The following is a 27,590-nucleotide window of genomic DNA, read 5'->3' on the forward strand; positions in this document are numbered from 1 at the left end:
ACTAGCTCAGTGTCTATTATGTGCCTGCCACTGACTTAACATATTGGCCCACAAGGTCATTTGGATGATAGCCAACAGTCCCCTTTTCCTTCTTCTGTACAGGGGTCAGGACATCCAAGTGCTTCCTTTGGAAATATTTCCAAACTATACAGATTCCACTCAGATTTCTGAAGAAATCTGGCTGCCAGTTATTCATGACTAAGGGCTACATACTTAGGCATGGCAAAAATGTGTGCATACTAGTCTTGGGTAGAATTTTATACTAAAAAAATTACCTTCATGTACACAGAATCTTTCTACCTGTAGCATGGTGACTGTGGCTGCTTTAAGGTTCTGGAGGACAGAGTCAAAGGAACACTTCTCTATGGAGTAAGCCCATAGCAGTATAAGAATTACGTTTCAAGTAGACAGAGGACGGTGAAAGATTGCACCAATTAATACTTGCACATCACTATGGGGTTCCAGTTGATGTATTTGGAGAATGCAAGCAGGCCAAACATCTCAAAATTCTCTGGAGGAAACAAGGACCATTTTCCCTCCCAGACCAAATGAAGGTCCAGGTACTTTATCTAGCTCCTGCTAACACAGCCTGCTCTGGTACCTTCTTATTTGCATACCCTGTGGAACTTACATGTGCCTCCTCAGTTCAATGAACTTCCTGGGTCTCTTGTCTGTAGGCTGCAGCTGAAACAGGCACTTCATGTTACAGACAAGGGAAGAGGGTAGGGGACACTGAATGTATCGTGTAACACATGGCCTGGCATAGCTATGTTAATGAATGGTGACGAGAAAGGAGTCATTAGACATTCTAAGGTTAGCTTCATGGGGATGTGGTGTGTCCACATGCCTGAATTTTCACAGTACGTGGTGGAGCAAGGACTGGAACCAGGCAGTCTCCTAGTGCACAGGCTTGAATTCGACCTTCGAGCATGTCTAGCAGCAGACTTTGCACAGCTGTGAGGAATGAGTGCTGCCCGCTGCTCTCTGACCTCTCGCAGAGGCTGGGAGAGGCTCCTGAAATCTTGACTCCTCTGCGTAGAATAGCCACAAGACTGATCCTGCCCCTCCGTACCTCATCTGGGTTCCCTTTATTTTTCCCATACAAATCAGAGCAATGGCTGGACCTATTGCCTTTTACACCAGTGACTCACATTCCCTGTTCAATAAGCTATCATTTGAGATCCATCTGGGGCACCATCTCCTCCAGAAAGCTGCCTTCACTCCCCAGTCTTCACTGATTGCCCTTCTCCAAGAAATTCCCACAGCACCGTCTGGGTTCCTTAATCAGGTCTGCTGGGCCGCTGAGGCTAAGGGCCCTCTCCTGCTTTCCATGTGAGTGGAACTTATGTTCCTGTCAACCTCCAGGGACCACCTTACACTTCTCTGTGTTTCTCACAATGCTGGATAAACAGCAGGTGCTCAGTAACTGCATATATGATTAGCTGATTTTTACAGACACAGGCAAGATACCAGGCCAGGATGGAACAGGCTGAAATGAGATACATGGTGGCTGGCTTTTCTAGAGCTTACCTTTTCTTCCACTGCTGAGCTTTTTCCCTGCCCAACAGAGAAAAGGGAAGCTCAACCCCAGCTGGGTGAGCCATGGGGAAGGGATGCTCCAGTGCTGCTTAGATATTATCTGTGCTTTTGTAAAGACCAGTTACCAGAAGGCTAGGTATTGCTCCCTTTGGCCTGCAAGGCAAGGAAGACGACAACAGACAGAATCCTGCAGAACACCCTGGCTGGGAAGTCTCAGCAGCCTAAACAGGAAGCGAGAATAGTCTTCCGTAGGTGGCTGAGTCAGTCCTCCACACAGCAAGTCTTCTTTTAGTTACAGGAGAGAGAACTTGAAATGAAGAAGGTGGAATGAATTGTTAAGACACGAAATCCCAAAGTAAGAGACAGGTGGAGCAGCCAACACAGGAAAGTTGGTGGGGGTGGCGAGTGAACAGAGGGGGAGAGGGCAGGAGCCGAATCCACGGGAGGGGCGTGTCCAGCTGGCCCACCACTGCATCTCACACACCTGCATAAATCGCTGAGTCCGCACTGCCAAAGCACCTGGTGCACCTGGCCCACCTGGCCACTGAGAAGGGAGAAGAGAACAAGGATAGGAAGGATGAGTGGAGGAAGAGAGAAATCAGATCAAAGAAGGCCAGCCGGCAGCATTTCCCAGTACCTAGGGCTGTGCTCTGGGCCCTGCACAAGGTCCTGAGGAGGAAGCTGGGCCCGGGGCCCATCTCTTCTCTTGTGAGAGGCGTCCATAAAAAGTCCATAATGAGATTAAAGGATCACTTTGTAACATTAATTTTTTTATTAAGAAGACAGATATTTTATAGTACTTTTTTTTCTTTTTTCTTTTTTTTTTTGTAAAAATGGTATACATGAACCAATACAAAATGCGAATGGGAACATGTGGATATGGAGTTTCTTACACCGTAACATTGTTCATGTACACCTTAAAAACAGAACTGGCCTAAAGGGAAAAATAAGACGTCGGTGTGACTAAAGAACAAGCTTATTTGGCATCAATTATACATCCTTCATTATTTTATATTCCTTTAAAAAACACAAAAAACAAGTTTGTTCTTTCTTCACTCTAAAAAAAGTGATCAACCTGTACAAAGTAATACTCAACAATACATTTCAAACAGTGCACTGTATACTTAAGAAAAAATACATAAACCAATATACAACTAAAACCCATAATTTCCTGTTTTTGCTTTGTTTTATTTTATTTTTTCCAATGTGTGGGGCCTACACTTCGCAATCTACCTGAGACGGAAAACACCAATCGAAACACATGAACCTGAGACAGGTCAACATTGTAAGCCATAAAGTTACATCAGGAACACCGCACTACTGTACACTTTTCAAAACAGAAAGATGGGAGGTCCCAAAAATGAGATGCCAATCCTGTGAGCAATGCTAGGTTTCATTTTTTATTTTCCTAAAAAGAACAACAGAAAAAACCTGTCAACAACATGCTAAATGGTTTTCACCCTTTGATATGGTTATACTATGGTCAGAATGGGTGCTAAGGGCTCGGAATAGAGCTGCACATTATAAAATTCATTGAAAACGGGATGTTCGTTGTGGCTTTTTGTCTTGGTTAAGTGCCTTGGGATAGGAGAGGGAAAACAAAATGCTGCTCGTCATGGGTTTTCTTTCGCATACCAGTCCGTTCCCAAAAGGCCCCATATTGCAAATGGTTCTATCAAAGGTTAAAATAAAGACAAGAAAAATAAACACGCTTTCAAAAAAAAACCAAAGAGTTGACACTTTCTCCCTTAAATAAATCAGCATAAGTTTTCCACATAATGTAACAATAGTAAAAATGCACCTTGCAAAATCCAAAATTACTCACTGAAAATGTTATATAATATATATTTTTATATATATAGATCTATCTTTTTTGATGCCATCTTTCCATAGGGACTGTATTCTGGAGTCTGGAGCCTTACCAAAACATATGGTAAGAGTTTAGTTTTTTGTCCTTCAGGACTACTTCTAGATACCCTAGACGTACATTTCTTTAAAAAAAAATGTAAATAGTAACTTGACTCCTCTACCTTTTCCCAAGGTTCCCCATCTCAGATATGTTCACGGTGATGCATTTTAGTAGCGATGCACTATGGCTGCCGTCATGCGAGGATCAGTAATTTTTTGGCAGATGGTTCTTAAGGCTGAGGAAAGAGGCCAAGGCTAGTGTATGAAAGGTAAAAAGATAAAAACACTCACATTTGAGTTTTGATTAAGTAACTGAAAACCCCGACATGCTGTTTTTCCACCTCTGCTCTGACCTTTTGAGAACTGAGATTGACAGCAGACCAGTGTGAGAACAATACTGGCCCTTCTTTTGTACCTCCTGCCTTTGTTAAGCCAAATCTGAAGGAAGGAAAGTTTCATATGGATTTGAGTTGGAAATCCCAGCATGACAAATATCTGTAATATACAGTACATGCAGGCCACATCCTACTGCCTTCCTAGCTAAGCACAAAGGAAAAAAAACTGTCCCATTCAGTCCTTTGCCCACCGCACAGACTTGCTTTTTCCTACAAATTAGTGAGAAGTAAGGCCGATTGGGAAAGGTGATGGAATCATTTGGAACAGAAATAACCAGAGCAGAACTATCTTTCCCCCCTCCCTACTTCTCCTCCTGTGGCAACTCAAATTTGTCCACTTATGTAAAAGGAACAGCCCTCACTGTCAGGTCTGTTTAGGGCATTGAAAAAGGAGGAGCCCTTTCCACCCCAAACCTTTCTGGACAGCGTGGGGTATCTATACTGAGCCGTCTACAGATACAGAATAAAGACAGATTCAACCTCATTGTGACACACCTCACTTGCAGATAACCCTGTACAGTAATGTAGTTCCACAGCAAACAGAACATTTTCTGAATCACAGTCTAAGTTTCTAGTCTTCACTGCTCTAAGTATTTGAAACATGGGCAGCAGCAAAGAGTTCTCATTGTTCACCCAAATCTTTACAACAACAGAGAAGAATGCATTATGGATACACTAAATTCTGAACTATGAAATCTAAGCTGTGCTGGTTCTCCTTTCATGAAACTGAATTTTGAACAGAACGTAGTTATTTCAACAATGAACAAAAAAGTAAAAACAATAGCAAAATAAGGGGAAATAAGATTCTAAGGAATCCCAGCAGGCAAATTCCAAAATGGGAGATTTTGGAAAAAAAAAATAAAAATTTTTTGGGAAAATATATGCACACAAAGAAAAAAAAAGGAACACAACAAACAAACAAAAAAACAAGGCACAGAATTTTCTGCAATCTATCCAAACTAAATCCAAGCAGCCAAGTTTGACTTGGTGGGACGAAATAAAAATTCAAAAACAAATAAACAATAAAAGAGGTGTCAAACAGCAGAGTGTACTTTTCAAAGAACATTTTTTTTATACAGCAAAGCCTTCCCAGTCTTGCACCTTTCCACCCATTCATAAAAAACACACGAATTTCTCGCAAGTTCCAATATCACTGTCTCTTTATCATCTAAATAGGGCCAGTTGGACACCTCATTGAAACAAAAAGGCTGATCTAGATGAAGTACTCTTTCTTTTCTTCGGAGTTGTTCTGTCCTCCTTCTGCATTGATTATAGCTGTGTCTGCGTCTGCTGCGTCATCGGCTCCTTTGGCTTCATGAGTGAAGTATGTACCTGAAAGATGAAGGGGTAAAGCACCGTGACTGTCTGATGGCCTCTGTGTAAAGTGGTACAGAGATGGCAACTTGCTTTATGGCCATCATCAGCCGAAGTGGTGTGCAGGCAGCAGAGGGGAAAAAACAATTGGAAGAAGAGAGCGAGGTGGGTGAGACAAATGGGGATCCGGGGGTTCCAAAGGCACCACTCCAACTGAACCGCTGCGATATAATTCAGCAAATGAGACATTAGAGCAGTGATTATGACCAGAGGATGTCAGCAGAGGAGGACGTGAGTGGGAGCTAAAAATGCAGAAAGCTGGAGAGCTGCTGACTAATGTATGAACAGTAACGCATAAACAGGACCAATGACCAGATGTGTGCACGTACATGGTTAAGACCAAAGCAAAAAAGAGCAATTAGCCAATAAATGAATTAGGGCCCTAATGATGGTCTATTGTCACCTCAGGTCGTTTACGTGAACCTGGTCTCCTGTCCTCATGAATCATTACTCCTTACCCGTAAGTGAGAATGTGCTGGAACTTGCACAAGCATGTTTGATTTTCTTCTGCCTTCCATTTCAGAGTGGGGTTCCAGGTGTAGAAGTAATTTGATATTATAACAGCTGTAATCAAGGCTTGGGGTCTGCCTTAAGCAACAAGTGATCCTCACAGTGTAACTCTAGCCGGACCCAGATTCATGGATTTGCTAATGGGCACAGTCACTTTACAATGACAATAGACAGAGCAGTTCAAATTTGGTGACATTCTTATCACCAAGTCCCAACCATTTACATAAAGGAAGACAAGGACTGCACCTCAATATGATATACAGGTAGAGCTTATACTGTGTGTCAACTCTCCTCCTACTACATGCTGTATTCTTGAAGACTCTGAAGTAAAGAAAGGATGATACTTTTGTTGTGTTTTCAGAGTGACAAATCTGAGAAGGCAGGCAGGCAGCGATCCCTGTGTCCCCTTTTCTCGGCGGAGTACCACACTGGCCCTCTGCCCCATGGCTCTCCACAGCTGTGCCCAGACCTCTGCCCTGCTCTCTGGCCTTACTCCCTGGCTCTGTCAAGCTCAACCCCAAGAGGTTGTGAGTCCTCAGCCAGTCTGCCTCCTGGGTGTGGGCGGAGGGTGAAGTATGCAGAGCATGGAGTTCCCAAATGGTTTTACACCCGAAGGCTGGCACTTTGCATCCTAAGGGCAGTTGTCAATCACCTTGCACTTCCATTGCTGTGTTTAAGGGACTGTCCCCAGACCCATGTTTTTTAAGCAGGCAGTGTTCATAGGAAGCCCCGCAAGGTCACTGCACAGTGCCTCAGAAAACAATTGAGAAAGACAAGGGCCAACAAAGAAAAGAAAGACTAAATTACCCGGAGGGGAGAAGGGGATGCGAGCAGCATGGGGCAGAGAGGAGAAGTGTTGGAAAAGATGATTGCCGGCCCAGATTGCACGGTTGGTAAGTGTGTGATTAATGGTAATTTAAATCAATTGCACTGATAATTTTAAAAATACATATTTATGTGGCTTTTAAAGCACATCAAGCCAATGCAATGGTCTAGCCGCTGTGACCCCCTTACCTGGAATTTGGGGCCAGAAGCAGAGCTAGTCTACCTGCTCCCCAGAAAGCAGTAGGTCACCCATGTCCTCCTTCCATGTTTGTATAGGATTCACATACACCTTGTGCACCAGCCCCAACTCTGTGCTTTTTATTCTATCCTCAATGAAGGATTATAGAGTAACAATCTATAAAGCTTTATATATAGAGAGAAAACCCCAATCAAGGAGTGCTTGCTACTACTCAGCTCTCATGGTCCTAATCAGCAGCTGCTAAAATTTCCACTTTTTTCTCTCTCCCTGTTTCAGGAATCAAGAGGCTATGCGGCCACATAAACTAAACTGCCTATCAAGGGCAACCTTGTAAAGTCTGTGAATGCAGGGGCTGTGTTGACACGAGGCCTCCTGCCTGCCAAAACACCTTGCTTACCTTTATGTCTGGCAAAATAGCGCCCCAGAATGATGAGCAAGCACAGCATGGCGAACACCACCACGGCCACGACCCCGCCAATCACAGCATGATCCACTGCCCTTATCGAGCCTTCTTCACCTGCTCGAGAATCTGTTGAGATCAGAAGAAGAATAGGATGTAGAGTGCATCACGAGACACCAGAAGCCCTGCGCCACTGCCTCCAGGGACGGTGGGCTCCTTCTTTTTTAATGGAGTAGTCAGAGAGAACAATCTGGAGATGGATCAAGTTACAGGAGCAAGCAGACTGACCTGTGCAGTGCTGAACTGATCCGTTCTCCCCACGGGCAATTTCTCTGTAGGCAGCACTAAGGCATATGGAACAAGCTCAGGGAGCGGGGGGAGGGGGGAAGAAACAGAGTCCATCCCAGTCCTGACTGGTCTTAGCGTTCACTGTGTCTGTATCCAGCTGCAGGTTCTATTAAGGAGGCCAACCTTACTAAGGGTGCTTGGAAGGGCACATTTAGGCAGTAACAGGCTGTGAAGGGGAGGCCAGGCACCCAGTGACTTATTCTCTGCTGGGCACAGGCATAGAAAAAGTGAGGAGCTTCAAAGCCACAGCTGCCTAGAGATAAAACAAGGATTATGAGACTAAAGACAAGTGACATGCTTGCCACATTTAGGATGTATGAGGGAGTAAGCTTCAATCTAAAACCTAAAAACTCGTTTCAAAACAGACAGCAAGGAATAATTGTTCATTGCCACAGACGGTTTTTATTTTATTTATTTAACACTTCACAATGCAATTAATTTTCCTTTATAAGCATCACTCCCTCAGGATGTCTTCTTCTGACTGAGGAATGACATGTCTGGCTGGGGAACAACTCCAAAATGAACCCAGAATGAGCTATGGCAATGCAGAATGGATGTATGGCAGTGTAAACAATTTTAATTTAGGACTGTGGCTACATCACCCCTTGCTGAAATCCTAATGGCACCCAGGATTTATAATGTAGTAAAAACAATTATTCTCCCGTTGATTAATACATTAACATTTTGGAGTGGAAGCTAAACCATTGTCTTTTTTTTTTTTATTGAGTCAAGTACGACACCTCCATTAAAATGATTTACTAGCTGTATCTTACAATTTAAGCACAGCAGCAACAGAAACGGTAAAAATCTTTTAACTTTACATGATTTGTGAAGTCATATGTGAAGGATTTACCATTTAAATCTTTCAGTACAAGAAGCACATGGCCTATAAATCTGTCCCCCTTGCAGTTGCTGGACGCCTATGAGAAATGCATTTCACCAGGAAGACTGAGAGTGCAAATTCAAGTCAATTTTTAAGAAAGATTTATCTCTGTCTCTCTCCAAAGAACAGAGCAAATCTCTGAAGCCTCCACCTCTAATAATATTTGAAGTTTATCGATCAAGTGTACAGATCCGTGACAGCTAAAGGTAATGGTGCTCTTTTGAGCTGAAACCTGATACAACGCTTTCAGCAGGGGGGTGTGATTTACACTTTCTATTGATATTTCCAATTCTGCTCTGAGATTAAGTACTGAAAGATGTGGGGAAATAATAACTCCTGACTGAGGGGTCCATGGAAAGCACATTAATTAAAAGAATTTAAATTAAAAATTGAAGTATTTAAAGTGTTTCATTAAGTTACCTTCGAAAGGACTGAGAAAACCCCAATGTCCAAACCCAAACAGAAACACCAAATTGGAGGCAGCCACAGGCTGCAGGACCACAGGACAATGGGATTTTAATTGGAGACTGGAGACGGGGTTGGGGGCAGAGTGCACTGCAGACAATTAGCCTGCTCCGTGATGTGCGAGCCCCTCCAGCTACGTGTCTAACAAGCTGGACTTGAAACATGGTGGAGAGGAATCTCCCCCCTCGGCCGAGAGTGTTGCCTATTGCAGATGCAACAGTCTCCGTGTCTCAAAAGTCATTTCAACACAGCAGAACCAAGCCATGGAAACTTTTTCTTTGAGAGACAACAGAGCTTGCTGAAGGAGAGTACTCCCCTTGGGGTGCCCCTGGACTCAGGGTATCTACTGGAGGGTAGCATTTTACACACTGGAAACTCTTCCCCCAACTGCACAAATTCAAAATTGCTCACAGGGAGACAAATGCAACAGAAAAGCTAGCAAGTTGTGATTGTGATTTCCTTAGGGAGCTGTCAAAGTAAGGGATTCTGTGGGAATGGGAATTAATTCATTTCCAATTGCCACGAACTTTAGGCCTATTGCAACACCAGGGTCTTTCAATCACCTCAACATCCTAGAACTGTGTGAGGAAAACACAGTGACGTTAGCCATTGAGGAGAGGAGAATGTTAGGTATTAGAGGCAAGAGGTGAAAACAGATCCCATTCCAGGAAGACTGAGAGCAGAGGGAAGCTTTGAGAAGCTGTCTCAGGCACAAGACCTAACCTGGAGAAAGGCACTCTCCTGTGCACTGTTAAAAGACTGCGTCTTCCATGCTTAGGTACAGGGACATTCTAGAAGTCTGAGAGGGGAAAGAGAAGGGGGGGAGGAAAAGAGAGAGAGAGAGGAGAGAGAAAGGGAAGGGGGGAGGGAGAGAAGCTCCGTGATAAAGAAAAACAAAAAAAACCTCATAGGGCAGTATCTGTGGGATTCATTTCTTTAGTCAAAACTATTCATTTGACTTTTGCTCCCCATGAACCTCAGAGCTACAGATGCTCGGTGCTGTTTTTTCACTGCACTTTGCCCACATTAAATACCTGGGTTCTAGCTATTCTCCCCACCCTCAAGAACATATATATTTTAGACACTTGTTTAAATGGTAATCTCTCCTGCTATTTTCTGATACTTCGATTAGAAAGTTTACTACCATCAGTTAATCAACAAGATGCTTTCCTGCTTTCAATTACTGCAGATGGAAACAGAAGGTAAGTGATGTTTAATTTATAGAGACCCTGCAGGTTGTCAGTGCCTCTCCACTTCCTCCTGGGCCGCCCCACCCCACTGAGCTGCTGCAGGGATACAAAGAGCTGTAAGGGCTCTCCAGCACTGGTATCATCTAGGTGTCCCTGTGAAGAGCAGCACTGTTTCCAGACTCAACTCACTCTTTTGTTCCCGTGTGTGGGATAGGGGGGAGTTTCCATGGAGCTATTGATTCGCCCCAGTTGGTAAAAGCTGGTTATCTGTTCCTGTGGGCTGGTGTCTGGGTATGAAGTGGCAGCCCACAGTTACTGAAAGAGGCACTGAGCTAACGGGGTAGGACACAAACTGGAACCTGAAGGAAACACGGCCACCAAAAGGAGCATGGCTCTGATAAGGTCTGCCAGAGGCTTGGCCTCTCCTGTTCCGCTCCCAAAACAAGAACTCTGGCTGGTCCTTGAGAAATTACTTCTAAATGAAAAATTGGGCATGTCTATGACTTTCACCATCATCCAAGTCCTGTTCCTGTTGGGGTGCAGACCCTTTCATTCAGGTCCCAGAACCTCTCCTGGGATGTCCTCTCCAGATTTCTAGCTCCTTTTCTCAATAAGACCAAGAAGTAAACTAAAGAGGCAGACTCTCCAACTGCCCAGCTTCTACACAGAAAAATAAACATGCTTCATAAAATGCCTGCTCCTCAGGCAAATGGACATCTCCTCAGTTTAGAGGTAATGTTTTCTTGTTCTGTAACAGCCTACAATTGTTTCTCTCACTTAGGAATAAGTGTAAGAGCATTCATACTTCTGGGACTAAGATTTGCCCCATTATCCTGAAGAGTAAAGTTATATTCATGCTTGTGGCATAGATGTTGTTCCAGCCAGAAGAACCAAGCATATTTGGGTGACCCTGGCAAACTGCAGTGAAGAATTCCATCAAATCATTTCACGTGTGACCTCAAGTACCTTAGGCCTAGTCCCTGCATGAGTCAGATATTTTGTACTTTGTAAATGACGGGAAGTGTTCATGCCAGCTCGTAGTTGTGGCTCAGCCCTCCCTGCCTATACTGTCATCCTGCAGCCATGTCCATGGCTCTACATGTGACACGAGTCTCCGTAGGGACGGATCAGTCATGGTCTGCTTAGTACTCGTGAGTTAGCTTTTTGATCGGCAAAAAGCTGGAAGATTTGGTTCCAGGTGAGCATTTACACACTGCTTGTAGAATATTAAGTTGACTACTACAGCATAGGTCATAGCTTCAACCCCTGGGTTCACGTGAGCATCACAGAAACTGCAAGGACAAAACCATTTTAAAGAAACTCTCAAGAGGGATGGCCCAAGCTGCTCAGACTTCTTTACCTTGGCAGGTAACCTGGCTCCATCCATCTCTCATGGGCACTATGAAGGGGAGTTCTAAATAGGGCCAGATGATAAAATTGGCTGCTAGTGGACCAGCAGTCTCCTCCCCTCCCGGCAGGGGACTCCCCTGTCTCTCTCTGCCGGCTTTCAGTGCTCAGATTACTTGTAGTCATCCTCAACGCAGCGCTCCGCAGCTGCACAGCCTGTTAGAACAGGGCTCTGCAACAGATCCGGTTTCTATGGCTACTATACCACCTGGCAGGGACAGCATAATACACTCTGCCATGTGAGCACCTTAATCATGGATCTTTCATAAGAATAGGAGCCTCTGCCACCAAAGGCAGGGGTCCATGGAGAGCCGCCAGTGTATCCTGGACAAGCTCCTGGCCGATAGGGACGTTAGCAGGAAGTCACTGAGCAGAATGCTCACTGTGGCTGCAGTCTGAGGCTAGTCTTATACAGCAATTAATATACAGTACAACAGACAGCAGAGGGCATGACAACCACCTTCTGTTGGCCTTCTTTCACATGTCCAAACAGTCCTGGCTCAGGCTGTAAGGTGTATTTAAAAATTTGGGGAGAGTTAGATACTCCCCTTAAAGGCTCATATGTATTCTTTCATGGGTTACAAACTACCTTAGGCCTCATCTTAAAAACTATATGGGGAGGTTCTAATGATGTCAGTCCTCCTACTTCTATTTATCGAACAATTCAGATGCTCTACTTTCTGCAGTTTCACCATCTATGGATCATTAGAGAAGAGTTAGAACTGTTATACTTTGCAACAGTTCTGTCACGTGGTTTATTTAGTTTTAGTCTCTTGCCTGCTCTTAAGTCTTGCTGGACAGGTTGGTTTAATAAAAAACTCTTAGAAACAGAGCTTAGAATGGCAATACTGGCCCCAGCCTCCTAGGGCTGCAGGGAGGGATGAGTCTATCTCAGGAGCAGCTTAATGATCGTGATGTCGCTTGCTGCTTCTTGCCAGGAAGAAAAAAAGTCTGACAGTAGGTCTTCCAAATCTGAGGCAAAAACAAAATCTGACCTCAAAGACAAAATAAAACAAACCAAAAAACCTAGCACCATCTCAATAACGTAAGCTACTCATTCTCACCGCCTATTGTAGTGCCCGTCATGGCAACAAAAATAAGTGTGCATTTTAAAAAGCACAACTTTATTACTGAAGGGGAACAAACTGAATGGCATACGCTGACAAAATGCCACATTATTTGCTAATCCTAATATGTTATTCTTCTTTAAGATTTGCTTTTCTCAGCAGCAATTCAATTATAGATGCTACAAATCCTTCTGACATTTAATTCCCTCTTGTCAGAGAGTAGTAAATGTATACAGTACATGCACGGCTTTCCCATTAAGATGTTAATATATATTGGAGCACACTAGCCTCTATGCAGTATGCCCTTTCTTTCCTGTCTTTAGAAAGTGAAAGGGAAGGAATAAATATAAGGTAGGAAAATCATGAGGACTCCTACACAACGTCCTGGGCATCTAGCACTCCCCTTCAGTGGCATTTCATTCTTGCAATGGAACTGCAGCTACACTAACATTTTAAAGGAACTATGTTGAGCTACTTGAAGGAAAACTGCAGTCAGCATTTTCATCCTGACATGCAGAGCTCAGTATGTGTTCATTTAAATTAGAAGTACTGCACACAGGCTCTGGCTGTACATTGCTGTACTCAGTGAGCAGAATTTGGGGCTCTCACAGCCTTTTACTGCCTCCATCATCCTCCAGAAATGGGACCAGAGAGAAGATGCAGGAAGACTGAATACCTAAGCTCCTGTGGGGCCCGTGGGAAAGTACACTGGACTTGCCATCAGATCTGCAGTAGAAGCTGGACTTCACTGTTGTCTGCGACTTCAGGCAGGTCACCCAGCTACTCTGAGCCACTGAGCACAGTCATACATTTCCACAGGGTTGTTTTGGAAGGTCAACATATTGCTGAATATGAAAGTGCCTCTCTGGCCCAGTTTGGCATATCACAGGTACTCTGGAGGTGTTTGTCAAATTTAAATCTGTTACAGTAAAACCTAAGGAGGGCTTCATTCCAGTTCTTATCACTGACTCAAGGCAAATACTCATCAGCTCTTTGGGGTTAAGGGTTGTACTGCACACTCAGCATTGTTCTGATGTTGAGATGCCCCATAAACACTTGCTGAGTTGAGGAGACTGAGCCCTTATGCAGAATGCCAGTGTGACTGATGGCCTACCTGTCCCACCTGTGATCAAGGCTGCAGGCCTGGTGGCTGAAGGCCACCTAGTCCAAGTTATAATTCAAGTGTACCATTTGAGTATCAGGATATTAAATACTTGTTGTCAGCTAAATATAAGGACAACTGGTGTTTTTCTAACTTTGATTTTTCTTTGCTTCAAAAGCAGAAGACTGATGGATTTACATGGACTTAGTTATGTTTAACCAACAGTGGAAATGACTTGATGCAGCAGGATGCGATCCTCCCGAGACCCTCAGCATTACCAGTGAGACCAAATGGCACCCTCAGGAGTCCCCCCTGTCTACATCACAGTAACAAGGGCTTAGAAGGGTGATGCTTTTCCATTTTAAGCGTTAGGGAGCACTGAAGATGGTACCAGAATTTCCCTTAAAGGAGTACACATCTGATAAAGAAAACAGGGTTGTAAAGTATTTCCAAGCACACACTTCCCACTAGAGTATCTCTCTGGGAAAGGTGCTCAGTGGACCTCAGGCATTTGGGGGTGTGATGATGGATTAATGAATATGGTGGAGTCACCCCAAAGCAGTGTCCAACCTGCCGAGTTGAGGAGAACTAGAATTCACATTTTTCTTTGTATCCTGCCAAGTTTTTGAGGAAAATTTCCTATATGATGGTCTTCTTCCTCCCTATGGGGGAAACAGCAGCATGTTGGATTATGGGAAGATCAGCAATACAATAAAGTTCAAAGTCACATTGTAAGAAGATCATGGACATGCTGGCATGGACCTAATATGACTTGTCAGCTAGTGCCTGGTACTAAGTAAAATTTTAAAATAAGGAAATCTACGTTTAACCTCCACGACCCAACACATTCCCATGGCACTTGGAACCATCTCAGTGAGAAACTAATCCCATGATTTAGGTGAGTCGGGAGAACAATGGCACAGAAAACATCCAAGCAGAACTTAAGGTGTTGTTTGAAGGGAAAAGCTTGATTTAATGCTGGAAGAGATCTATCCAGGTCGGTTAGTACATGACTCTACACCTGAGGGGCTCTGGAGAGCTCGCATTTCCCTCCTCATTCCCTGGGTGCACAGGCTGAATTGAAAAGGGTCCAAGAGGAAAAGAATTTCCAAGACCCCAGAGCAAAGGAAGTCTGGGTTTCACTGGGGAAGAAAAACCACTTTAAACCAAAGTCTCTATCTCTGATAGAGGCAGGAAGACCCATATGCTCAAATTCTGACTATCTCTTGAGTAAATCATTTGATCTCTGGAGCCCTAGTTCCCTCATTTGTAAACTGAGACAAACAACCCTTCCTTCCTTAACAACCTCACAGGGCTTTCACAAAAATCTTCCCATGTCTGGCTCATTCTCTCATCCATTGGTCTTTCTGTACGAACAGCTTCCCTGGTGAGCTTTTCTAAACTAGCCTCCAGCTCTTCCCAGCCCATCACTCTCATTTTACCCAGTTTTGTTTTTTTTTACACAGCATTTGTCACTGTCCAACATTGCCTTGTGTCCTGAGGCTGTCTCCCCCCACCAGAATGTAACTATGCAAGAGCAGAGGCCTGGCATGTGAAATCTACGGCAGCTCTAATTGTGCTGCGTGAACGAAGATCGAACGGGGTCATTAATATGTGTGAGAGAGCTTTCCAAGCCGTAAATACTACATGAATATGAGTAAAGAATACTACACTTTACATTTACGGGTCATTCCTTGAACAGGTCTGCACAGAGCCAAGCCCAGCTGGCTTTATGTTGTTTTACCATCCCCATCATTATTAGTCTACCAGAGAAATGAAACAGCCTATTCGCCAAATCTGAGCCACATGTTAGGTGGCAGTTAAGAGAAGAGTCCCTCAAAATGCTGTGTCTACTGACAGCTTCTCTCAGGCACTGAGACCACTCACAATAACTAAAGGGTCATATATCCCACCTGGAACTGGTCACCTGGATCCAAACACCTTTGAGTTCTTCTGTTATTTCAATTCAGGCTCTATGGTTAGCCCATGTTTTCTTTGTAATCCACCAGAATTTCCTTGTAAGGCGCCAGAATTGGCTCACCCGGCTGGATTCTTCCTCAACACCTGGCATGGGTTTTCAAAGCCATTTAGAATTTGCCCTCACCCATACTTTCCAATGGAGTGTGAGGGAGACATTGTAGGATTTTCCCAGATTACTTTCTTGTTTGTAGGGCAAGGGTTGAGAACATTTTTTGGAGAAGCATGAGGGTCCTGGAATTTCTTGTCTGTGCCTTTGCTTCAAAAGCAGAAGACCGATGGATCATTTCGATTGTGCCAGAGGGCCAGTCCCTGGCACACGGTGTACTTAACACCGCACTCCACTGAACAGTCCCTGAGGCCCTTCCATTACTGAGGCAGTTGGAGACTTTTTTTTTAAAGTTTAAAATAAAATAGAAGGATAAATATGCTTCAAGCTATTCTATTCCACATGGGTGGCAATAACCACCAGCTGTCACCAGGAAACAGCAGATGTAATTGATAAAACAATTCAAAACTCTTGTGGATCTATCATCAATAAAGTTAACACCCAAAAAGTAAATGAAAGGGTTCAAAGTCAAACTGGATAAGCTCCCCAGGCCTGCCGATAATTAAATCACTGAACTCCACACAAGCCTAATTTCTAATGCAGATTAAAGAGAAGGATCAGCTAGGCAACTTGCTTTGCTGGGTGAGGATGGAGCACCATATGCTGCCTATGAAACTGTCTTTAGCTGAGGTAGCAGTGGTGAATGGTGGGTGGGGAGGGAGATATGGGGGTGAGTAGAAGACAGACTATCATTATTTTGAAGGCAATGCAGAATATAACCTTTATTCATAATAAGGATGAAATCTCCACCTAGAGAGAACAAGAATGAATGGTAATATTGTTCATTATCACAGTTTAGCATTAAATGTGCAACACCTACTCTAATTTATCGATGGACTGTTTAAGATAGGTGTTAACCTGTTTGTCTTGTATTATAATTGAATTCAGTCTCTAGGCTACAGGAATTTGAGAAGTTCATCCTTTTTCAATCAATATGCTCCCCTTCAGTGACCCATTTCAAGACAGCTTCATAAAAAATAATGTATTTTGTTTTAATAAATTTAAACACTATGACAGCTGCTCAATTTTTATTGGTTGTTTTTTTCCCCTTCAGATGTGTCTTTGCTGCTGAGGGAAGTCAAGCACACAATCAATAGTAATTGATTAATCAGCATCCCCTTTGAACAAAGGTGCTAATCAGTTTTTGATTAGTTCATCAAACCAGATGCAGAGGCAGCCCGGCCCCAACCTGACAGATCATCAGTGTTCAACAAGACTTATGGTTCCTGAGCGATATGTGACTGCAGCGCTCCTAGAGGGCAACGGGGAGGGTGACAGCATAATTATTAATTTAGCCGAATTATGATGAACACAAACAGTTGTTGGTTTATTGCTCCTGACTTAGGGGTGATTGATAGACTGCATCATGGCTGCATCTGACTTGGTACAGAGCTGAGAGACCCAGAGTGTTTCTTAATTGATGATGCTGGAGGAAGGGGTGGATGGCTGATTTCATTCCATTTTCCTAAAGAGGAGAAAAATTACTTCCACATATCTGAGTGATCCTCGTGTGGCTAATTTGCCAAGAGGAATCGGGCCCAATGAGAACTGAGCCCTGTCTTAGGATCCTTGAGAGGATCCAGTTGCCATGGCCACTGTGTCAGAGTGGTTTTATTTAGGGTCAGGATCAGAACAGAGAACAGAGATTACTTATGCTTGGCATTACATTCTGTGTAGGGAGAAGTACTTGTCTACTCTTATAAGAAAATTGGGCTAATGTTTTTGCAGTTTCTCCAAATATACCACAAAAAAGAGACAAAAATGAAACCTTTTCTTGGTGGGCTGGCTATCTTTCCAATCTTCTATTTATTTATCTATGTACAGTCATTGGGGCTTAGAACTCATTTATTCATCCAAATACCAACTGTGTGCTTACTATGCAACAGGCATACAGCAGTGAACAAAACTAGTATGTCTTCCTGGAACTTCCACACCAGAAGATCCTACAGCTAAGCTCAAACTGGGACATGCTACATAACAGAAAAATAAAGGCATCCCTGGGGTTTGACAGAAGTGTATAGTAGGCAATGAATCAGCTGCATGTACAAACACTGGGTGGTAGGTACTATCTTACTCTCTCACTGGGTAAGATCTGTATTTAATAGTTAACCCTCAACAACCAACTATTCAAGGGAGCTGCGATGAAATAATATTCAAGGAGGGACAATATGGAACCCTTCTTTCCAACAGACTGGAGTAAGCATCTATAATCCTATGTCTTAGTTTCTCCATCACAGTGATGAAGAGGGGGCCTTCTTTATTAATTTATTAAGAAGTGACCAATCAACATGTGTAAGAAGCTATGGCTGGCTGGCAGTGAAGCTCTGCAACATCATGGGAGCTCACATAATTGTTTAGCTCTGAGCATTTAACCCTCCCCTGCCCCTTTAGGATATGCTTCTTATTCTGGATTAGTAACACCTAAATCCTGAAATCAAGCATGAAACCTACTTTTGCAAGAGCTCAGTGTGCTGTGAAAAAGGTCTGAGGTGGATAATTAGTTTACATCATGGTGTGTGACAAAACAATCGCCTCCCTTCCTTCCTTCCTTCCCCTCTCCTCCCCTCACTCCTAAGATTACTATGGCTTCGCTTTTCTAGTCTACCTAACAGCAGTGAATGGTCAATATGAGGGTTTTTTTTTAAATAAAGATCTTGTATCATAATCCAACATCCTTAAATTGCTTTATAATGAATGCAACAAAATTTATCCTGAACCATTATATATCCAGAACATAAAATTCTATTAAGCCACTGAATAGAGTGGCTTTTCTGCAATCCCAAAGATGACTTGACCCCTGCTACATATAATCCACTACCACAGGGAAGAGAGGTGGGCAGGGAGGAAGAGAGTGTTAATAAAAATTTATTTTTCTTTAGTGTCAAAATTCACAATTGCTAATCAGTTGCTCAACAAACCAAATGGCCATTCTGTAGAAGTGGACAGAGCACCCACAGGTTGGACACTGCAGTGCCTTACCTATGACTAGCCCTTACCTGAGAGGTCCTCACTGTCCAGTTCTTCTGCGGAATTGGGCAACTGAGTAAGGCCTTACAAGTAAAAACAAATCGTTTTTCTTTTCATTCCTCAAGGGACATAAACAAAACACTTAAGAACTGAGGATGAATTTCTTAAAAACATGAGCCAAATCTCTTGCTATCTCTTTCTTTTTTGGATAGCTTGAATGTATTAAGATGTAAGTACATTTCTCCAATCATTTAATTTTGTTATTGATACACAATCAAGGCAGAAAGATTCCTCAGTCTCCACTTTCAAAGCACATGAAACATGAAGGCAAATGTTTAAAAGCACTCATTCATAACAGCATGCAAAAAAGAAAAATAAAGCCTGATTGTTAGCTGTTGATGCTCTGATATCTCTCTTAAATACAAATATACTTAGGTGTTACGTAGTTTGATTTCACATCTTAGTGTAAATGGAAATCCTTGCCAATATTGATAAATACAGTGTCTGATCAATTTATGAGGATCTTGTACCACTCGTTTCAACATGGCGCAGCATCTGCCAGCTGCAGATTGCAGGTTATGCCTTCCCCAGAAAAATCTGATTTGCAAAATGAATTTTGAAAAAAGAAAATTTCAAAAATCAGAGGTATTCCTAAAAAACAAAACCCTCAAAGCTGAAAAAGCAGTTAGGTCAGGAGACAATCGAGTGGGGGTTTGACGTGCCCATACCCCAGCCCCCACCAGTGCTGGCCCGCTCTGGTCTGAACTAAAAGAGGTAAAGAGAAAAGTGGAGGAAGAATGGGGGCTCAGCTAGGAGACGGCTTCTATTCCCCCATGCTTTGTTTATTAAATGCCACAGAATGTGGGGCAATCAAGGGGGCCTTTCCTTGTGCTTTGATGTTCTGCCCCAAGTCCTGCCAGACTGCTCCAGGTGCTCTAATTCACATAATTCACTAATATTTCTCTAATGGGATTTGTCACTTTTGAAGACATTTGTGGACCTATTAAACTGCAAGGTCTTTGAAGAGAGGGGAACATCATGTTTAATTTTTCATCTTTCTCTACTCTTACAGCCAAGCACAAAGTATATGCTGAGTATGTGTGTGCTGTATTAATGATTTGGGAGCAACACTCAGTGAACTACTAACCAGAGCATAAAAGCAACCAAAACAAATGCTCTGGAAACAAGCAATGCCAAACTGATTGTACTGTTTTAAAAATACCCAAATTAACAGAAACACTATGTAGAAGTGGTCAGTAAAAGCTTGGATTTTGTAAGCTGTTTTATAAACAAGCCAAGTGGATATTGTAGCCTGGTTGGTGCTGTGAAAGGGAATGGTCATATCATCAGCTCTTGAAGATTTCCATCAAGACCTGTGGATGCCAGTATTTAAGGGCAGATGCCAATTACAAATGGAACGATTTTGAATCCATGAGTGTTTCCAAACTTTGGATTAGGTAACGAAAGGGAAAGCAGTGAGTAATGTAATGAATTACAGAAGTAACTGAGTAAGGATGCTATGCATTTGTTCTGAAATTTGATTGGCCAAAAGTGTTTCTATTTCTAATGCACTTTATCCATTGTATAAAGACTGATGAATGCAATTATTTGAATAATTGTTATAAATGGGCAACATAAAGTACTTCTCTGTAGTTAATTATGAATTCTCAGATGGCTAATCCCTCACCTCTACGTGGCCCAATGAATATCAAAGCATTCTACATACGTGCTTGGCGCCCAATGAACCGTATTATACAAGGATGTTTCAAGTAGGCAGCATTACTGCTCAAGGTTTGTTTCCTTGGAGAGGGCATTAGAAAGCTAATTAAAAAAAATAAAAACAAATATGTTTATGAAATATCACTGATATGCAGTTCTCCATTAAAAAGCACTGACAGTTGATACATACCTCATAAAGCCAAAACTGTCATTTTTAATAATATAAACTTGAAAATATACCAAGTCATCTGGAATCTACTGCTCAGATTTCATCTGAAAGTAGGAAGCCATTTACATTAGTGGCGTTAAATCTGTTTTTGCACTGCCATTGTATTTTATGAATCTAGAATCTATAGTGCTCTGCAATGGTTGGATCATTTCTGAATAAATATAATTAGGAAGAATTTACTGAAGCACAGAGGTACAAGTGACAACATGCAAAATTTACCTCCTAGAACTACTTTGACTCAGGTAGTTTTCTTCCCTGTGAAAAATTATACACCTCTCATTTTCTCAAAGAAGAAGACAAAGATGCATTTTATAAAGCAGAGAACATTCTTCAAAAGGAATCTTCACAACTTAGTAAGTAGGAAAGCACTTCTTGGGTTTTCTTTTTAAATTTCCACATCAGCCATTGGAAATCCTTTTGTCACTTGTAATTAAAATGTATTCAACAAATTTCTTTGAATGTTGTTAAACAAATGAAAATTTACTTTTGGTCCATATGGGATTTTTTTCCAGCAATTAATAAAGTCCTAAGGCACAAACACGATAATTGACTGTATGCACTACTAGTTGTCTTTTCTGCAGAGACCCCTATCTGGCTGCGTCACGTGCTCTATATAACGTGCTGCAGAGACAGCCTCTTCAGACAGCGCTTCTGCAGTTGTTACTCCTCCTCTGTGGCAGAGATCACTGGCTTCTAAAAGTGCTGTGATTTTAAACCGGGTTAAGGAAAACCTCAAAAATTAGAAACAGTCAGAGATTCTAGAGATATTTAAATAGGTTCAAAGTCAAGGGCAAGTAAAATCTGAATGTCTGTGGGTTCAGTTCATCGGGGTTTCTTTTATCTTCTCTTTTTTAAAAGAAAATTTCAAAGAGAATGATCAAATAAAACCTCTAGGAAACAAAAACTTAGCCCACTGGCCCTGGTACCATTCCCATTATGAAAAAGTAGGAGATGGTCTCTCTCTTACCTAAACAGCATATATCTGATCGCTTGGCCATATTATGGAAACTGTTACTTCCATCACCAGCCATAAGAGTTTTCAGAAGCCCCCAGTAGTTTTAATCTAAATGCTCGGTCATCCTGTTCTTTCTGCTTTGTCAGCTTTTGTGGAGTTTTTGCCTTCTTCCCATCAGCAGAAATTTGGTTCACGCAGTTAAACAGTAGCACATTGTTTCCAAACTGTGTTATCAGGGCTGACACGCAATCTTCAGGTCCTGCAGCCATTTGTAACCCTCTGTAGCTTTGTGCTGGAGTAGGACACACAATGCCTGCAGTCCCTTGACTGAATGGCGGCCTTTGAATGCCACTGTTGTGTACTCAGAGAGAGAGATGTGCATAGAGGTACATACACAGATGGTGGACATAGAGGTTGTAATAATGCGCACTGCTGGCTATTTTTCTTTAAAATGGGCTTCAGAATTTTCCAATCGAGTAGAAAGAAAGATAAGAATTTCATGTGCTTTTAGAATTCTACCATGGCTTGTACTGCTTTTAAAATAACTCAGGGAAATGGAGATTCATAGGGTAGTTACCTAAGGGCAGTGGACTAGGGTATAAACATTTTGAAACCACAAATGAAAGTGAAAAGTTATTTCAGAGGGTATCCAAGTTTGAGTCTTCCCACAATTACGTACTGAGTTAAAAACTATTTAAATACTCATTTGGAAGATCTAAATTCATGAGATCATCAGCGTCTAATGTATCCAGAGGTGGAAAGCAAAAGGACAGTTAGATTTAAAAATAATAAAATAGGAGAGGGAAAGTGGGGCAGGGAGGAAGGAAGAAAGAAAGAAAGGAAGAGAGGGTGACAAGGAGAGGGAGAGAAGGGAAGGAGGAAGAGAGAGGGAGAGAGAGAGAGAGGGTGCTGTAACTCAGAGGAAGCCAGCTGACTGCAGTGCAGCAAAAGCACAAGCACTATTCCAGACCATGGACATGCTGTCACCCAAAACCTCACACAGGGGAGGTGGGTGGGGAATGGGAGAGGGGACACACAGGGTAGAAAAAGAACAAGGCACAAGACACTTACAGAGAAGCGTCTACATTTGAACAAACAAATAAGAACCATCACACGCACTCACACATCAATAACCATAATACCTACACCACCCATGCTTTAAGTCACTCATGCATTTCTGCCATCAAGTTCAGACCGGGTGGTACCAGGATTTGGCAGAGTGGTTTTTGCATTACTCAACATGCACATATAACACAGGACTCTTCCTGACCAGGCCTTAAGGATGAGCTCCAAAAATACAAATGCTCAAGATCCTTATTCAAAGAAAATCCCTCCAGTCAACCTAGTCTAAAAATTCCATCTTACACTCATATTTATCTTTACCATCAATTAGGTCCTTAAAAACACACTGTGGCAGATTATTGTTTGGTTTCTTTTTGGAGAAAATCCATTTGATTTTGATTCATGCCCATGCACTTCTAACCTTCCAATACATGCTTATTATTCCAATCAGATATTGGTAAGAACAAATGGTCAACATACATAAACAACTGGTATACTTCATACATACTCTAGCAACACAAGCTTGAATAAAATATTTTAATGAGTCTTCAAAGGAAAAGCTTTCTGTAATTTTTTTCCTTTTTATAAAAGAGAAACACAGAAGGAAATCCAGTATAAAGACAAGTAAAATTGTCACAACTGGATGGCCTAACATGTCTTGTCATTTAAGTTGCCGAGTTATCAAAGCACACTTTTTATGCCAGATCTCCGTAATGAACATTGCAAGATTACTCGCAAGTGAATCTAAGTCAAATGGTTGCTGCACCAAAGAAGCTGGGTTTTAGCCATAATTCACTCAAACAAAATCAGTTCTCTATCTGTATGCCTTTGGAAATCTGATCCCCATTTTGTAATTTCTACTGTACCCCTATTACTGTTTCTCTCCTGACAACTGACCCGGAATTCTTTTACCCTTCTGTTAAGGAAAATTCAAAACGTTAGTTTGGCTCTCATTAAAGCTCTTTGCTATGGGCTGGAGAGTATGCTGTTTAAAATAGTGGTTGGACCCCTTTGGGAGGACAACTCTGAGGATTTTAGACAAGTTGGAGAATGTATTCATAAATGTATTATATAGGGATCAACCTGTGTTATCATTTCTATCCACTTGCTGTTAAGGAATCATATATATGATTAAAATCTATCTCTCATATATATTCTTCTTTTTTCTCTCCAAGTTTCTTGGCTTTAGATGTAGTTCTCAGGCAATGTCGGTCAGTAACATTCTACTGAGGTATCAGCGGTTTAAATACTGTCCCTCATCTAATAAGACAGTGATTGCTGCTCACAGTACATAGACATCTGTCTCTTGCCGACCAGGGCTATGAAATCCTATTCCAAGTGTCTCTTTATTATGCCATGCAAGGAGGTCCCCTCTACTTTGTCTCTCCAGAGAGCAAGACCTGATAAAAAACGGGGTCCTAAAAATAGGAATGGCCCCGAAGTAAACTTCTCATTTTTAGGTCAGGGGACATATTTCCTACTTCGAACACCAGCCTAGCTCCCAGGCCTACCTCCATTAGAGTCACACAAGTATGTGGATTGTATCGAAGGCACCTAGAAAACAGAACTCTGGATTCTTAAGAGATAGATGATCAATATTTCTTCAAAGATTTCACAGAATTCAGGAATCTTATGGTTACATTTGACCCTGAAGTTAATTATAGGAAGCTCAGAACTTAAAGCATCTTAAAAAGAATAGAACAAAATCTCTTGGACTATTTTGAATAGCCTTAAAGCTCTGAGAATAATCAATAAAAGTCAGGAAGTGCTCAATTAATGATGAAACCTACAAATAACTAAGCTTAATGGAGTGCAATGCCTGAAATGTAACAAGCACTATGGGGCATTAACCTTAGAAAGGGAAGTTTTATACCTAATTGATTTCTCATGATTGTCAGTGTATTTGGCCCTTTAACTTATTTTATGAACTTTTCCCTTTGTGCAAATGGCAGGAAAGGGCAGGGTGAGCTAGGGACAGGGTGGGGAGGGTCTATAGTGCTCCACACCTAAGTTTGTTTTGCTTTCTCAGAATTCCTCATCAGCAAGTCCAAATGTGGGGGTGATCAGCCAAGCATCAAGGCCTGACCTTTAAGGCCAGCTCAAATGGGACAGGTTTTGCTTAGGGGTTTCTAATGGATAAATCCTCAAATGTAGGCCTATTTAAGGAAGCCAGTCTGTGCTGGGAAGAGCAGTTTCTCTAAAAGTTGAATGAACAGTAGAGGGTTGGCTGATCACCTCTTGTCACTTAAATGATAGATTTCAACCCTGTACAACATGCAAAGTGATTTAGGCAGGCCTTTTACCAAATAATTCCCTTGGATTCAATGATTAAAATTCAGCCCATTTTTTTAAAACTAATGTATCTGTCTCTGAGCATTAGATTTGAGATTATTTAAGTAATAATGTAATCTATGGATGAAACATGATCCTAATTTTCTGACTGGAGAGAAATAAGAAGTTAACAGACTTATTCCAACCTAGTCAGTCTTTGGTGGACTTGGGGAAAGGATTTCTCCATGCCCCATTCTGAGCTTTACTCTGTTTTTATCACCTTTTGGTTAAAATCTTAACTAACTCTTTAATATTTTTCCTACAAGATACCCACACACAAATGATTTCTCAAGCCCCAGTTTATGATGTTAAAATATACATATGGTGTCACTCTTAGCGTGGAGATGTTTCCCACCAAATGTTAGCATAAACTCTCATGCACACATAGAGATTAAAGGTGAACCAGAATGGGTGTTTACCCGTGGAGGTAGACACAGTTAGCGGCATAATTAAAAGAGGAGCAAAGATCTTCCTCATCAACTCCTCATGAATTTAACAGGACTCTTCCACCCTGACCTTCAGTCTCGACTACCAAGTGACACAACTAACTCCTCTTCAAAAAGTTCCTCAGACTCTAGCCTATAAATAAAGAAGGCAACTGGAGCTTTAATTCAGATGCTACATTTCTAGGCTAATTTTAGTTTTTGTGAAGTCCCTTTATTTCAGTGTCTGGTGGGTCACATAACTGAGGATTACATGCACCTGAAACTGCTGCCAGTCCAGCCAGCCAGTGAGCAGGAGGCCTCACTTCAGGTTGCAACCATTGGCTACTGAACTCACAACAGAAATGACAAGACAAGATATCTTTCAAACCTTAAAAAATTATAGTATATTTATGAGATCAGTCTACTTGAAACATGATTGCCCTTGAAGACTACATTGCTTTTTCCCAGGCTTGCCTTGCCTCTCAGCAGTGCTGAGAAAGTAGATAAACAGTAATGTGATACCAACCGTGAACTGCTGGTTCTGTCGTCGCCGTTGTGTCTACAGACGGGAACAGAGGATTGGAGGAAGGGAAGAAACAGGAGGAACGGCATGCAAAAAAAGGGAAAATGGAAAAAAATGGAACAGATAATATATGAGCAAGCTTTCAAAGAACATCGCGGGACAAGCAATAATAAATGAAAAGCAAAAAGCATTTGAAGTGAGTTGCACTGTTTTAAGACATGCCTTCAGCTCAAAGCTGCGAGCCAGTGAGGAAAACAGTAAATTCTTTGGTTTTGGGGGTCTTGCCAGGACACAACTCCTTGCTAGTCAATAGTCAGGGGAACATGCAAAGTGATGAGAAACACCAGTGCAAACTCAGTGACTGGTAGATGGCTCTTAATGCATCAAGGCTCAGGACTGTGACAGAAAAGCTCACTCAGAAGCTGGCTAAACAATGGCTTCATACATTCAAACATTGCCTTTGTTTTAACCTACCCACCCAGGCACCCAGAGTCTTGACTGTCAATTAGGCTTCAGTGAAATCAATTGCACTTTTCGGATCCTTTTATGGCTTTTGCTTATTAGATGCCTATAGACAAATATATGGTTTCAAGTTTTCCATCCAGTGTGTTATTTCAGCAGAGTTCAGCTGGAAAGTTCAATGGATCAGGAGGCCATGGGAATGAACACATTAAAGGTTTTCAGGTTACTTTCTACATATACCCCACTCTCCCCATTAATCCGTTCTTCACTCTGCAGACTTTACTATGTTACAATCTAAAAGCAGGAGTCTGTCACAGAAACACCCAAGTCAACACAATTTGCCAAATCCCACTTCTAATCATGTGATACTCCAAAAATTAGAGTCTCCAGCCAACCAACCCTTTGCTCCGTTCAGAACCACGTTCACTGCTGAGAGCTGCCAGCAGTCCTGCCGTCATCCTGTATTAGGAGATAGCACGTGGTTTTGTTTTTCACTGCCAAATGCACTTGCTGTGGAATAAAATGTGGGTTGTCTCTTTTACATCTTGTTCCGATGCTGTTCAAGTTTTTTCCATCTTCTACCAGGTTTCAAAACCAGGCCTGCCTTAACTGGCTCCTCTTCCCTGGAAATTCCTCAAGGGGCTCAATAAATTTTCTCTTTACTTTCCACTAGAGGGGAACTGGGATAAATATCTAACAAAATGCACAACCACATTCTTTTTCCAGAGTCATTTTAACACCATTCCTCTAGCGCACTTTGCACCGACATCAACCTGCCTGGCCAGACTTTTAGTTTCCAGTTCTCCAACTCTCTAGTATATTGTCTCCCACTGTCCCCTCTGGCCAGGAAGGAGTGAGTCATCTCTAGCTGAGGTGGGAGTCGGGGTTAAAACTGCAAGTAGTTACCTGTCTTTTTGTTTTATAAGGCAGCTATTTAGCTGGTAATTATTTTCATGAGTTTTAAAGATTTCAAAAAACTCTTATGGGCCCAACATAGGCAATGTTTAAATGCATTGGAATGCTAATCATAACTTTTTTTTTGGTCAAATGAGCCTGGTGCTTCTTATTTACAAATGACACGTGAATTCACACCGGTGTTCCCCTTCAGTTGGCATACTGTCCTTAGGACTCTATACCATAAAGAATTTAGAGTCCTTCTAAGGAGTGAGAATTAACCAGAAATGGCCTCTCAGGCCACTGTAGCTCAGTATAATTTTTA

The 27,590-nt window shown here is 42.1% G+C and overlaps 1 protein-coding gene across 4 annotated transcripts in view; it reads right to left on the reverse strand.

The window, feature by feature from the left end:
* Positions 1-2,288: 2,288 nt before the first annotated feature.
* The window catches only part of CADM1 (cell adhesion molecule 1), a 373,189-nt gene continuing 347,887 nt past the window's right edge, over positions 2,289-27,590 (reverse strand). For 2 of the 4 annotated variants that reach the window (XM_045836928.1, XM_045836911.1), the window contains 4 exons: positions 25,913-25,945; positions 18,695-18,748; positions 7,148-7,279; positions 2,289-5,174 (listed from right to left, as the gene is read on the reverse strand). In XM_045836928.1, coding sequence (XP_045692884.1) covers positions 5,056-5,174; positions 7,148-7,279; positions 18,695-18,748; positions 25,913-25,945 — 338 coding nt within the window. In that variant the 3' untranslated portion in view covers positions 2,289-5,055. The remainder of the gene's footprint in view (positions 5,175-7,147; positions 7,280-18,694; positions 18,749-25,912; positions 25,946-27,590) is intronic. The other 2 variants (XM_045836920.1, XM_045836936.1) reach the window with 2 other exon arrangements.

The sequence above is a fragment of the Phyllostomus hastatus genome, unplaced genomic scaffold (assembly GCF_019186645.2).
Source record: "Phyllostomus hastatus isolate PE091 unplaced genomic scaffold, TTU_PhHast_1.1 phas_contig_113, whole genome shotgun sequence".
Lineage (NCBI taxonomy): Eukaryota > Metazoa > Chordata > Mammalia > Chiroptera > Phyllostomidae > Phyllostomus > Phyllostomus hastatus.